Genomic DNA, 12689 nt, shown 5'->3' with positions numbered 1-12689 from the left:
CAGGCACCACCACGCATCCCTCGCGCCCTCTCGCAGAGCCCCTGCTCAGCACCTCCCGCCTCGGGGACGCCCGTCATGAGCCGCTGAGAGGCCGCCAAGCCTCCAGGCTGCTCCCATTCAGCCTTAGGCGCGCGCCTGCCTCGGGAAAAGCGGTGCTGGGAGGCGGAGAGAGAGAGAGAGAGAGAGAGAGAGAGAGGACGCCGCTGGCCGCGTCCCACCCTCAGTCAGTCGGCTCGGAGCTACTGAGGAGAGGGAGGTGGGGACGACGGCGCATCTGTTCCGCTCGGGGCCAGCGCGCCCCTGCCCCCCTCTCCAGAATCCCCAACTAAATACGATGCGCTAAGGGAGGGGGGAGAACCCACCCACAAAGAGGACGCCTTTCTGCAGGGCGCCTAAGGCCTCTTGCCGCCCGACTTGCCCGCCTCCCTCCCACGGCACACCAGGCAACGTCTCGCGGCACACTAGTGTGCCGCGGAACACCGGTTGGGAAACACTGGTTTAAATACAACTTGTGGGGAAATGTAAGTAATATATAAAATTATTAACTGTATTCAACAATTGACAGTCTCACTTAATGATAATGGTAAACACAAGTGGTACTGGTAGTAATCAGTGAGGTGAAAGCACAAAAGGAGGAAATACTATGAATACTTTCATAGCTGGTTAAAATGTATATAATATGATGATGGGCCTTTTGCCCCAGCTGGGGATTGCCTGTTGGCTTTCAAGACTGGCACCATAAGACATAAATAAATTTATGGCTATTTTTGCTTAGCTAAGGCTGGACAGAGCAGACAGACTCCTGCTGTATCTATAAGATTCCCAAACTGATTGTAGTGAGTTAACTTAGGCCAAGAAGTTTCTCAGTGTCAATACTTGGCAGCCTCTGCATTGATCCTCTGATTGTGAGCTGTGGTTGGTAGTCGCAATCAGATAATAGGAAGTTATTGGGCTGGGGGGGAAGCCCAACTCTCCAGTTTATCAGAATGCTGGCATTTATGTTCTAGTTTGGGTTGCTGAGAAAACCCCAGAGTCTGAGACTACAGTGTGTGCATTTTCCTGGGGGATGATTTGGTAAAGTTCTACCAGCACTGAGGTACACTTTTAATTTTCCAAAAATAACTTTCCCAGTTGTGTGCATGGGAAGCTGAAAGTGCTACTATGTACATGATGTTGATGTGTACCTACAGTTTTCTCTGTGTTAATCTCATCTCCCATTTTTAAGTGACCAGGTTAACGGGCAAGAAAGTCCTTCATCATGCCTAGAAAACACTGAGTGGACTAAGTCTGCAACTGTGTCAGGTACATCACATAGTTTGGTTGAGCATAGATTTTTTTTAAAAAAAAATACTGGCTTTCTTTCTTGTACACTGCTGGGTTGCACCTTTGCATTTAGAAAACATAAGTGATATGCATAATTGTAAGCATCTGATTTTTTTCATGAAGCTGTTTTTATCGTGATAGCAGTGAGACATATGATTTGCTAATTATGTTCTTTCTCAACATTTTTCTTCAAGAAGTGCTCACAGCTAACATTTTACAGGGTGTTGTAACATAATACCTGGAAATAACTCATTGGGGTTTACTTCCAAGTAAACATGCTTAGGAAAGATTGTGCCTGATACTAGCATGCCAACTAAATCTAAAAGTTGCACCATGCCAGCTTTCACACCTTGCTGCATTGTGTCAGGTTTCTGAATAGACATGATGTTCTGTTTTATTTATTTTCTAACTAAAAATATAACCTATACCTGAAATTTGAAATAGCCTTTAGATTTGTTTCACTTACATAATTTTTGAGTGTTCCCTTCTAATTAAAAACTGGGCTAGAAGTGATTCAACCTGCCTGGTACTCTAATTTGCTAAACAGGCATATTGGAAGCAACCCATTACAAAAGTCTTTTTAATGGAGCATTCAAAAGCTGCAAAAGAGCATCATCACTCAGTATTATGATATTCTAGCAGTGATTAGAATTCACATGCAGCTGCCCAATATACATTCTCATTTAGTACAGATTGACATAGGTTAGGTAGTCAAGCTATTTTACACTGCTAAGAACCTGTTAGAGTGATTCACTTATATGTAAAGCTTAGTGTATTTCTTTTCCATTGCTTCTGCAAAAAGGTTGAAACAGTAAGCTTGGAAGGGTTCGACTTTCAGTGTTGCTAAGGCTTTTGTATTTACATACTAAGAACAGCAGCCAATAAATGCAAGCCAATGTCATTTCTCTGACCAGACTGCAAAGATGTGGTTATGACTGACAAACCACCAAGACATTTTGTTCAAATTGTCAATTTTTGTTGTTTAAGTTTCCTTTAAAAAAAAATCAAATGTACACTGAGGTAGTTGAAAATAATAACCTTAAATAATTTTTTATTGCTTAGGCAGATACTGTACTTCAGATTGTTAAGATTCCACTCATTTACACAGTCCACAGTATTAATATGGTTGTAGTTTTAAAATCAGTTTTGCTTATGTTGTGTAAGTTTCAATGTGTGGTCACTTAATAACATGTTTTCAAATTTCAGAAAATACTTTGGAAGCTAATGAAACAGAAGAAGAAGAAAACTACTGGAATATGAAAATTTTACCAATTCTACATGAATTAGAGTCTGGTGCATAATGGTTTCTATGATACTTGTTATGACTTTCACAAAATAGATTTTCCAATACTTACTTCCAGTAATTGATATTCCAATTAATGTTCTTGCATTGGTAATATATTGTGGCCTATGGTTGAGGGTGTGATCCACATCCGCTTTTCAGCACTATGATCAGGACTGCCAGTTCAGATTTGGGGTAGGGGGAAATGTTATTTAACATGTACATGAAGCCACTGGGAGTGGTCATTAGGAGATTTGGGCAGTGTGCTATCAGTATGCTGATGACATTCAGCTGATGCCGATCACAGTGACCTGCTTTTGCCTGCATGGTGTGAAATCAAACCATAGGGGCAAAAGCATAACCCGCAAGGTACTGACAGTCAGCTGATCATCAGTGCTTGTAGAACACTATGCACAATGCTTTGCAAGTTCCAAGGATCAGCTGGTCATTGAAGGTTGCAAAGCTCTGTGCATAGGGCTTCACAGCACCTGAGGTGCTTTGCAAGTGTTGTCAATCAGCTGATCAGTGATGCCTGCAAACCCCTTTTGACTGAGCCACATGTTTACCTGCACCACATATGACATCATATATGGCATCTATGAATAGGGCAGGTGGGCGCAGCTTGGCCAAAATGGCATTACAGTACAGACCAAATGGAAAGAGCTGATGGGCCTAATTAGGCACGTGGGCTGGAGATTCCTCACCACTGACCTAAAGGTTTCAGGTTTAGGCTACAGTTTTTAGAATCATGCTTGATACTGAGTTTCTTATATCTCTATAACGCTTTTCCTTTTAGTCAATTTATGGTTTTGTTTTTTCTTGGTGACTCTGAAAAATGTTTGATAATTGATGTTGCTTTATTCTTTTCCATATCAAATAGAGGACAATGTAGAAAGACTTTGCCATGCCTGTACTATTCTCTATAAGGCCTTGGAGGAAGGAAATATGCTTTGCAAGCGATTTAAAAGACGAAATTTGCTTCTGAAGACTTTATACAAATTAGTTGACATTGCTTCAGATCCGCTTGGCCTGAAACTTGCAAAAATTATTCTGGGCGTAAGTTAAAGTGTGGAGGGATCATGGTGCAATGTGATGTTTTGTATGTGCTTTAAGCTCCCTGTTTGTGTGAAATTGTATGATGAATCCTAAGTATCAAGAAACACAATAACTTTTCACAAACGAGAACACACAGAGTTTAAACCAAAAGTTCAAAAATAGTGGATTAACATAGTTTTATAAGTCTAAAATACAAATCCTGTGAGCATGTGATTTTTAATAATTGCCCTATTAAAACAAAAATCTGTATTGTTACATGGTATCCCAAATATATGTTTTGGATTATTGGTTTTAGCGCACCAGAATATCCAGAATATTTGTCTATTAATGCTGTGCTATGCATCAAACTGGAAAATTATAAGCCTCTCTCAAGTGAATCAGATGTATTAGATTGTTAAGTAAAGCCACAGAAACTTCCTGTCAGAAATATACCATTAAAATGCAACCCACAATAAAAAAAGATGAAATCTCTGTTTAAAAAAACCTAAGGATCTGGAAAAGAAATCCAGTGATTCTCTCATTGCTCTATGTATCATAGGCTCTTGTTCTACATTGAAAATATTGGAGGGAAAGAGGTGAAACACATTTGCATACTTTTAGTTTTCATACTCAGTTAAAATTTTAATACAGCTTGAATGACTGTAATGGGTGTGAAGGAACAGTCTTGTCAGCCGTTCTGACATGACGTTCTCATTTTTAGATTTTAAACTGCATTTGTACAAAAACCCTTCACTCCTATAAAAATAGACCTCAGAATCATGAGTGCAATACAGGTAAAATTAGGCACATCTGCAGAGATCTCTGACTTAAGCACATGAATATGAACGAGTCTTTTAGTTGCCTTTTGGTTTCTATGCTTTTAATATATATTGCCCATGAAAGGTTGTAGTCTCATTGAAATCAAGCTCATGCTTAAATCTCTCACACCCAAAACAGTGGAACTTAAAAATTGCATAAATGGTTTGAATTGCACCCTTTATTTTGTGTTATGCCTGATTAAATTTTTGTGTAGTATTTCATGCATGCTTTCCATATCTTCTCACCAATGTGTGTGTGTGTGCGCGCGTGTGTGCGTGCGTGTGCCTTTATATGTGTGTGTGCTTTTTTGGATAAGGAGCAGTCATATCACTTTTGCCCAGGAATTCAAGAGCACAGTTAGGAAAGGAGAGTCTGAGAATTCTGTGATTAATTATACCAGACAGCCAGTTATGATGTAACAACCCCAGCTTCCTAAACCATAGTTTAAGATTTTTGGGAACCCATCAAGTCCTTCCTGCACTTTTTTGACACGCTGATCCTTGTCTATTTAAAACAGATTTCCCCATCAAGTATTGATTGCACTGATGTTGCTTTTTTTCCTGTGTTATTTGCAGCTGAAAGTAAGTGGAAAGAACCTGCTTAATGTCTGCAAACTGGTGTTTAAAATAAGCAGAAATGAAAAAAATGATTCCATCATTCAACATGATCAAATATTGGGTAAGTATCTTATAAATTCTACCATGGCTGTTCCCATGTTTTATTTCTTGGGTAATTTATAAGAGAAAACACATTTAATTTGTTGGGTGAAATGGAGCAGTCTAGAAATGAAGCAGGAATGCAGACATGATTTCCAGGCTGCATTTTGATTTTAGATTGCTTCCCCCCTCCCCCCCCCCGAGCATAAAGCACTCTGAATTTCCCACACTATTCAGTATCCAGGTATGTCTGCCTTTGATACTTCAATGATGGAGGGAAGTTTTTATTTTAACCTTTTGAACTCAAATAAACCACAACTGAGCACCAGAAAAAATGTCAGCTCACATCTATATTCAGCCAGCCTGCTATCTTGAAGGTAGTGAATGTATTTGATACCAGAAAGTAATCAAAACAAAAAAATTCCTTCCAGTAGCACCTTAAAGACCAACTAAGTTAGTTCTTGGTATGAGCTTTCATGTGCATGCACACTTCTTCAGATACACTGAAACAGAAGTTACCAGACCCTTCTATATAGTGAGAAGGTGGGGAGGGGTATTACTCAGAAGGGTGGTAGGAATTGCAACTTATTACCAAACTTAAAACCATGGAGAGACCTGGTCTGAACAAAGACATTGGATTCTTATCTCATTATACATGACAAAGCCATTTTTCACCTTCTCACCCCTTGCTTTTTCCTGTAAGACCTATTGCAGTCGTTAAGAGTCGTCAACAGGCTCATCACAGCTATCTGCCAATCACCCATTCCCACCACCCTACTGAGTAATACCCCTCCCCACCTTCTCACTATATAGAAGGGTCTGGTAACTTCTGTTTCAGTGTATCTGAAGAAGTGTGCATGCACACGAAAGCTCATACCAAGAACTAACTTAGTTGGTCTTTAAGGTGCTACTGGAAGGAATTTTTTTGTTTTGACTATGGCAGACCAACACGGCTACCTATCTGTAACAGAAAGTAATCAGTAATTATGATACCTCATTTTGATTACTTAAAGTCTTGCATATGTACACTCTAAAATTGGGTGGTGGTAGCTTGTGTGAATCGGAGCTCTGCTCACTCAAGCTCCCTCTAGCCAGTTTCCCTGATACTGTAGCCCCTCATCCCAGCCCTGTTCCTTTTCAGAACAGGGGTTTTTTTTGGGGGGGGGGGGACAGCAGGCTGCCTTGGGAAGGAGGAGGTGGGGAATTTCCCTTGGGCAAATGTCTGGGCACTCCCACTCTTGGTCACTTCAAGGTAAGAGGCAATAAGCATTGTTCAGATTAGCATTCACAATTTTCTCCATAGATTCTCTGCTAGAAGTTCTGAGAGCTGAAGACTTACAAGCAACTACTGAGGCCTTTCTCTATTGTATGGGCGCTATAAAATTCATTTCTGGGAATGCAAAGCTCATTAATGAGATGGTCAGCAAGGGAACTGTTGAAATACTGTTGCAACTAATGAAGCAGATCAATGAAATTAATGAAAATGATGCTCGGTTTTCCAGTTCAGGACACCTCTTGGTTCAGGTTAGAGTTAAACTTTTATTTCAACCAGATAAGATTTGGGACCAGTCTTGAGACTTTGCATAAAATATAAAACAATGAGAGGGAGAAAACAGGTACGTGTGTATTTATGTATAACAGTTGGAGCTTCACAAGTTATGGTAAAGAATAGGAAATATAGGAACGAACAAAAAATAACTAAAAATAGCAATTTATATATTCCCGTATAAGATACAGTTATCTTTTTAAAACACTTTTGACTTTGCCCCTTAGATATTTTGATTTCTACTGGTTATCATTTGTTAATACAAAACACCAACTTTATTTTATTTAGAGCTTCCTTATAACAAAAGGAAAACATTACCAATCACTGCTATTTGTTTATCATTCCACACTTTTTAAATCCATTCAAATCATGTTCAAGTGTAGTGCAAGTTTATCTTCTCTGACTAGCTCATGTTGCCTAGATGAATTTGTTTAGAGTTGCCATACCCCTTATTTCAACATACTTACTAATCTCTTGAATCTTAGTCTCTGGTTTTATTTCCTGTACTTTACATATACAATTGCAGCTGCTATGATCACTTGAAAAAGAAGAGGTAATGAAGTATTACTCATAGAAAGATTCCCTTTACAAATAATGAAGATACTGTATGTAAAAATAAAAGTATTCTGGAAGCCAAAACATTCTGCCACATAAACAACAAAAGCTCTATTTTGCTAAATATAGTAACATGTGCTTTATTTTAGTGATTAACAAAGTCCTTAAAAGGGATCCAGAGCAAGCTTATAGGAAGTGCTGTTTGATGCTCTTACAATTATCTTATCTCACCTGTTATGCACACAATATGGTGGTGTTAGACTGTAGTGTATAGTAATCATGGGGTCACTATGAGAAAATAGTAGTACTTCAGCAAGGGAAGGGGGGAAAAAAGTTGAATTATTGTGGCTACTTTCTATGCTTTTGGCAAGTTGGGGGGAAAGTGATAAAGGAATGGAATCAAATGTCTTTATGCCCTATTCTATTATTTAAGAGGCAAAAGCAAGCTAGCAGAGAGGCAATTTTCAGAGGAGATTAGAAAAGGGATAGAGAGTCAGTGAAGCAAAGAGATGCAAGATAGATGTTCCGTATAGCAGCAATAGCCGATGAAAAAGCTCTTGTTCCAGTATGGATGATGAGGAAACATGGAAATTGGAGTTTGACTATTGACAAGAGTAGAGGGGACATGCAGATCACTTTGCAAAGGGCATTTATGTAAGTCTAGCAGTGGCAGTCATTGGTAAAGTTCTCATCAAAACAACCCCACTTTTGCTTGTCTTGTGCTTTGTAGAAAGTTTACAATTTGGAGGGATTTTAATGTTGAATTAACCAAGACTATCATTACTATTGTGGTCATCACTCTGTAGAAGACGAGATGTGACTCCAAGAGAACAATATTGTTGATATAACTGACAACTTAGCAGAGGCAGAGACAATACAGAAAAGAGCACCTAAAACAATGAAAGTATTGGAGCATGTTCTCTACGAGGAAAGGCTTGGTTAATTATTGGGAGTTTTCTATTTTTGGAAAAGATAACTACCGGTATATGAGAAAGGATTATAAGTTTATGAATGGGGTGGAGAAAGGTGCATAGAGAGACTTTTTATCCTTTTCTCTTCATATTAGGGTCATGTAATGAAATCAGTTGGCAGCATATTCATAACAGTCAAGAGGAAGTATGTCATCACACAGCATATAATTAGTGTGTAGAATTCACTGCTGAAATTATTGCCAGCCATGATTGTTTTCTTCCATGGAAGGAAGTATACCTCTGAATACCAGATTCTTGAAGGGTTGTTGACTTCATGGTCTGCGTGTGAGCTTCCAGGAAAAACAAAAGTTGCTGTGTTACAAGGGCAAGCTCCCTTTAACTAGCTGCCACTCTTCCAGAGCAACCCCAACTTGCCTTCCTTCATATCTCAGTTCACATTTTGTTAAAGCTGGATTGTTTTTGTTCAGTGGGTTAGCTATTCAGAGAGTAGCAAATGAAGACATCCAAAATGTAGGAAGCTTTAAAAAAAACCCCAAACCTGCTGTTCACCACCACCTGTCCCACTATTGGCAATCTTGTCCTTGCTGGCTTTACCAGTTGTTTGTATGTATAGTCTTCTTTTTGAATGCTCTGAAGTACATGAAAGGCAAAATATAAAAAGTCAACATTTAAACAGCATTAACATGTGGAACCAAAAATTAAAATAGCCATAGCTCTCAGTCACTGACAGACCAGAGGCCTGCCTAAAAAGAAAACACTTAAATTGCCTTCTGAAAGGGATTTGTGCAGTGAACTCTGATTTGTGGATGCTATGTCAAAAAAAGCTTTACCGCTGGTAGAAACCACTCTCTGCTACTGATGGTGCAGCACATACTATCAGACCTCATGCTTCCTACTTTATAGCATAGCAAAGTACATGTGTAAGAAGACAAATCGTCAAATACGATGGATCCATGCAGGGTTAAAAAATTAGGCTGGAAACAATGACCAGCTGAGTTCTTGTAAATATGGTATAACATACTCTGTGCAGTTAGTGGTGGACATATCCTGCTGTATTCTGAACCAGCTGAATTATCTAATTATCTTCAAGGGCAGCTTTACACAAACTGTAATATAGTAGTTGTTAGGTTATCAGGGAATGCACATTACAAGTTGTGTGTTTAAAGAAGGGTGCCATTGAAATTTGTGCTGAAAGGGGCACACTGAGCGCCACATGCAACACTTTGCCAACCCAGGAGGAAACTCAGATCCAAAAATATGCCCCAAATGCATTCCTGGTTCCTTGCCCTGGATGAGATAACACTCCCCACATTACTGATTTCAAGCAGTTGTTAAAGCAAGAAACTGCTAAAGCTAGTTCTGTTGGAAAAGAAATGGAGAACTGGGTATTGTCAGTATACTGATGACATCTCACTCCAAACTGCAAGACAACCTTCCCCGATGGTTGAATGCAGATAATAAATATAAGAGAAACACTGCAGGATAATTCCTGCAGAGAAGGGCAGCATCCTCCTAAAACCACCTTCTGGATCCTTTCAGCAAGGTAGGAGTAGAACTACTGCAAAAGTACTGTCCTGTACTTCTAATCCACAAAGTTGGTCCAGAAGGATACTGAAAATGAAGGTGCTGAAAGTGGCAGAATTTGTACCCCTTCTGTCTGTCTCCTGGTGAAGGTAAATATTGGCCCCAGCCCTTGGTCAGAAGCTAGATTGAAATGGGTTTAGGAAATTTGGTTTAATCCAGGAGTGTCTGTCATGGTTTGCGCTAGTATTTTGGCTAAAAAAGGGAAGGATCATCACACGCACATGCAGTAGTTCCCTGCCCAGTTGTGAAGAGATACTAGATAAACAAGACAGGTCAAAAGGCAGGAGGAGATGGATTCACTTGTATCCAGGGAAGGAACAACATACTGTCTGCTTTCAAAATAGAGAAATGCGACTCGTGCTGTCCTCTATCCTGTTTTTTTAAAATTATGTCTGCATCATTGCTTCGTATTCCAGCGTTTAAATAATCCACACTATTTCATACATGTCTGTAGAGTTTCTTAGAGCGGCCATCAGAGGAGGCTTAGGCTAGATCTAACCTTGTTAAATTTTCAAAAGTGTCTGGGACTAATAATAATGTGATGATTTATTCATGTTTAAATATATTTTCTCCAGCTCACTGCCACTTTGCGGAACTTGGTTGACTTGCCTCAGTCAAGGTGCAAGCTCCTGGACTCTGAAGCAATTCCAGAGCTTTGTCTGATGTTGGAGAAGCGTATGAACGACAAGGATGTCTGCACCAATGTGGCCAGAATATTCAGGTAAAGTCCTTTAAAGAAATGCAATACAGTTTGTTTGTTTGTTTGTTTCCCACAGAACAAATACTTGCAGCACCCACTTCTTCACCTCCATCCCCAGCCATGCTGGTTTATATTGTACTACCATCTTTTGTATGTGTGCAGCTTTAATCCTTGAAATATTGTTGCGGATATTGTTTTGAAGGGGAAATGTTCTGCCTCATAGACGTAAGTAACATAAGTGGACATACACAGAAACAGTCCTTAAGTACCGAAGTCAGCTTGTATGCAGTTAGGGAATTTTAGACCCTGGACTTCGTGGTTTTTATGGTGCCCCTTTTCTCTTTAAATAGCAGTGTTGGTTATTTTGCTTACTTCACAACATGGCAAGCTAGCTCTCCGGTGTTTTGCACGTTTCACTGACCCCAAAGTTCTGACCTGATGGCACCACTACTTGCATTTGCCTTGCCTGAAATAGGACCCAGTTGCACATGCAGGCTGTACCTGCAGAATTAAATACGTTCGCCTCCTCAAATCGTATGACATTATTAACTAAATCTCTGTTTGGTCTCTCCTTTGTGCTTGAGTCACCAGCATTGCTAAGCCCAAAAACCCCATGCAAAAACCATGAAAGGAACTTCTGTAGGAATTGAGCTGGGAAACAATTCCTTTGCACATGCACATTCCTAGGTTCAATCCTTGGCATAATCAGTTAAGGAAGGATGTCCACAAATCACTGAAAGGCCTGTATCTCAAATTTCCCAGAGCAACTGTTAATGGGCTCTTCTACACCTCCTTTGCAAATCCACATTTTCCATATCCGTTTCGTACAGTTTGTGCATTGTAGCCCTCAGTTGTTCCATACCACTGCTCACTGTTATCACATCCCATTGTCACAGGACCACACACCCTGCTCATATGTTTCTTGGATTTAGTGTTATTTTGCTCATTTTGAAACCCATGGACCCTTTGTCAACAACCCATAAACCCAATTACACTCCTTTCTGTCACTGTTTCCAGCTGAAATAAGGAAAACCCCATGGCCTGCTTCTCCCTGCCCCCCCCCCAGTATTTCTGTGGCACCATTTGATTACCTTTGCACTCTGAGTAAACATCACTTCTAGGTGTAGCAATGCAATTCAGGGATGTACTCCACTATCTCACCCTACTATCATCTCTACCAGTCAGTATAAAGCCTTTTCTTTCCCAGAACAGCTGTGATGGATGCTTCATCTGCTTCTGAACCTTCCCTTATTGAGGCTCCGAGGGGGCATGACAAGGAAGGAAGGGTTTTACAGTGCAATCCTCTATGTGTCTATTCATAAATAAGCCCCATTGAGTTCAGTAGAACTGACTCCCAGATAAATGCATTTAGGTTCTTAAGAAAAGGAGGTAAGGGAGGGGGCTGTGGGTGCTACTTGTCCTTTGCCCACACTGAAGATCCATGTTACTTTGCACTTTCCTTTGAGGCATGTTGGCCTGGATGGGGAGGGGTGTGTGTGTGTGTGTGTGTGTGGAGGGAGGGTGGGTGAGAGAGAGAGAGAGAGAAAGAAAGAAAGAAAGAAAGAAAGAAAGAAAGAAAGAAAGAGAGAGAGAGAGAGAGAGAGAGAGAGAGAGAAAGGGGTAGGCAGCACCATAGCTGAAACCTTGGATTTGGCATTCTGTCTGGGTCCCAAGGAGGCAATGGTTTTCTTGTCTTCCACTTTAACTGGAGATCTCAGATTCAGCTTTTGATTGTCATTGCCCTATGCAATATAATTAGCTACTCATTCATAACGGCTCAGCTCCTCTGTTATATAATCCTTATCTTTACTGAATTGGACCAGAATCCTAGCCTATCAGTATGAACACTGAAAAATATTTTAAAATGGAGCAAATGACTTGGCTTGGGCAAGAGCAGGGGACAACTGTAGGAAAAGTTACCCTACTGATGCATGTTATTATTTTTAAACATACAGCAAACTTTCTTCCTTCAATGACTGCTGTACAGCTTTGGCAGATTGCTCCAGATGTTACGTCTTATTTTTAGCCCTGCTAAACAAACACCCAAAGAAGCAGGTCAGTTTTTTCATCTCCTGCTTTTTATATTTTAATCCTCGGATGTGTCTGTGGTGTCGTATGTGTGTAAGCCCATATTCAGTGACCTACTTTCATGTGCATTTACAAGATAGAAATTTTAAACGGTTGACAGCATTTCTAAATAGTAAATTATTGAAATGGACTCAACTTAGATTAACAGTGGGGGCGATATAAGGGACAG

The 12689-nt window shown here is 40.0% G+C and overlaps 1 protein-coding gene across 1 annotated transcript in view; it reads left to right on the top strand.

Annotated features, from left to right (window-relative positions):
* Positions 1–12689, top strand: part of ARMC2 (armadillo repeat containing 2) — a 34406-nt gene that overhangs the window by 13680 nt on the left and 8037 nt on the right. The window contains exons 6-12 of the mRNA XM_081904755.1: positions 1226–1302; positions 2530–2616; positions 3486–3661; positions 5035–5137; positions 6419–6639; positions 10308–10453; positions 12388–12487. Coding sequence (XP_081760881.1) covers positions 1226–1302; positions 2530–2616; positions 3486–3661; positions 5035–5137; positions 6419–6639; positions 10308–10453; positions 12388–12487 — 910 coding nt within the window. The remainder of the gene's footprint in view (positions 1–1225; positions 1303–2529; positions 2617–3485; positions 3662–5034; positions 5138–6418; positions 6640–10307; positions 10454–12387; positions 12488–12689) is intronic.

The sequence above is a fragment of the Podarcis melisellensis genome (genome assembly GCF_964234715.1).
Source record: "Podarcis melisellensis genome assembly, chromosome: 3".
Classification (NCBI taxonomy): domain Eukaryota; kingdom Metazoa; phylum Chordata; class Lepidosauria; order Squamata; family Lacertidae; genus Podarcis; species Podarcis melisellensis.
Note: the sequence above shows the minus strand (reverse complement) of the source record. Positions and strands in the feature narration are given on the sequence as shown.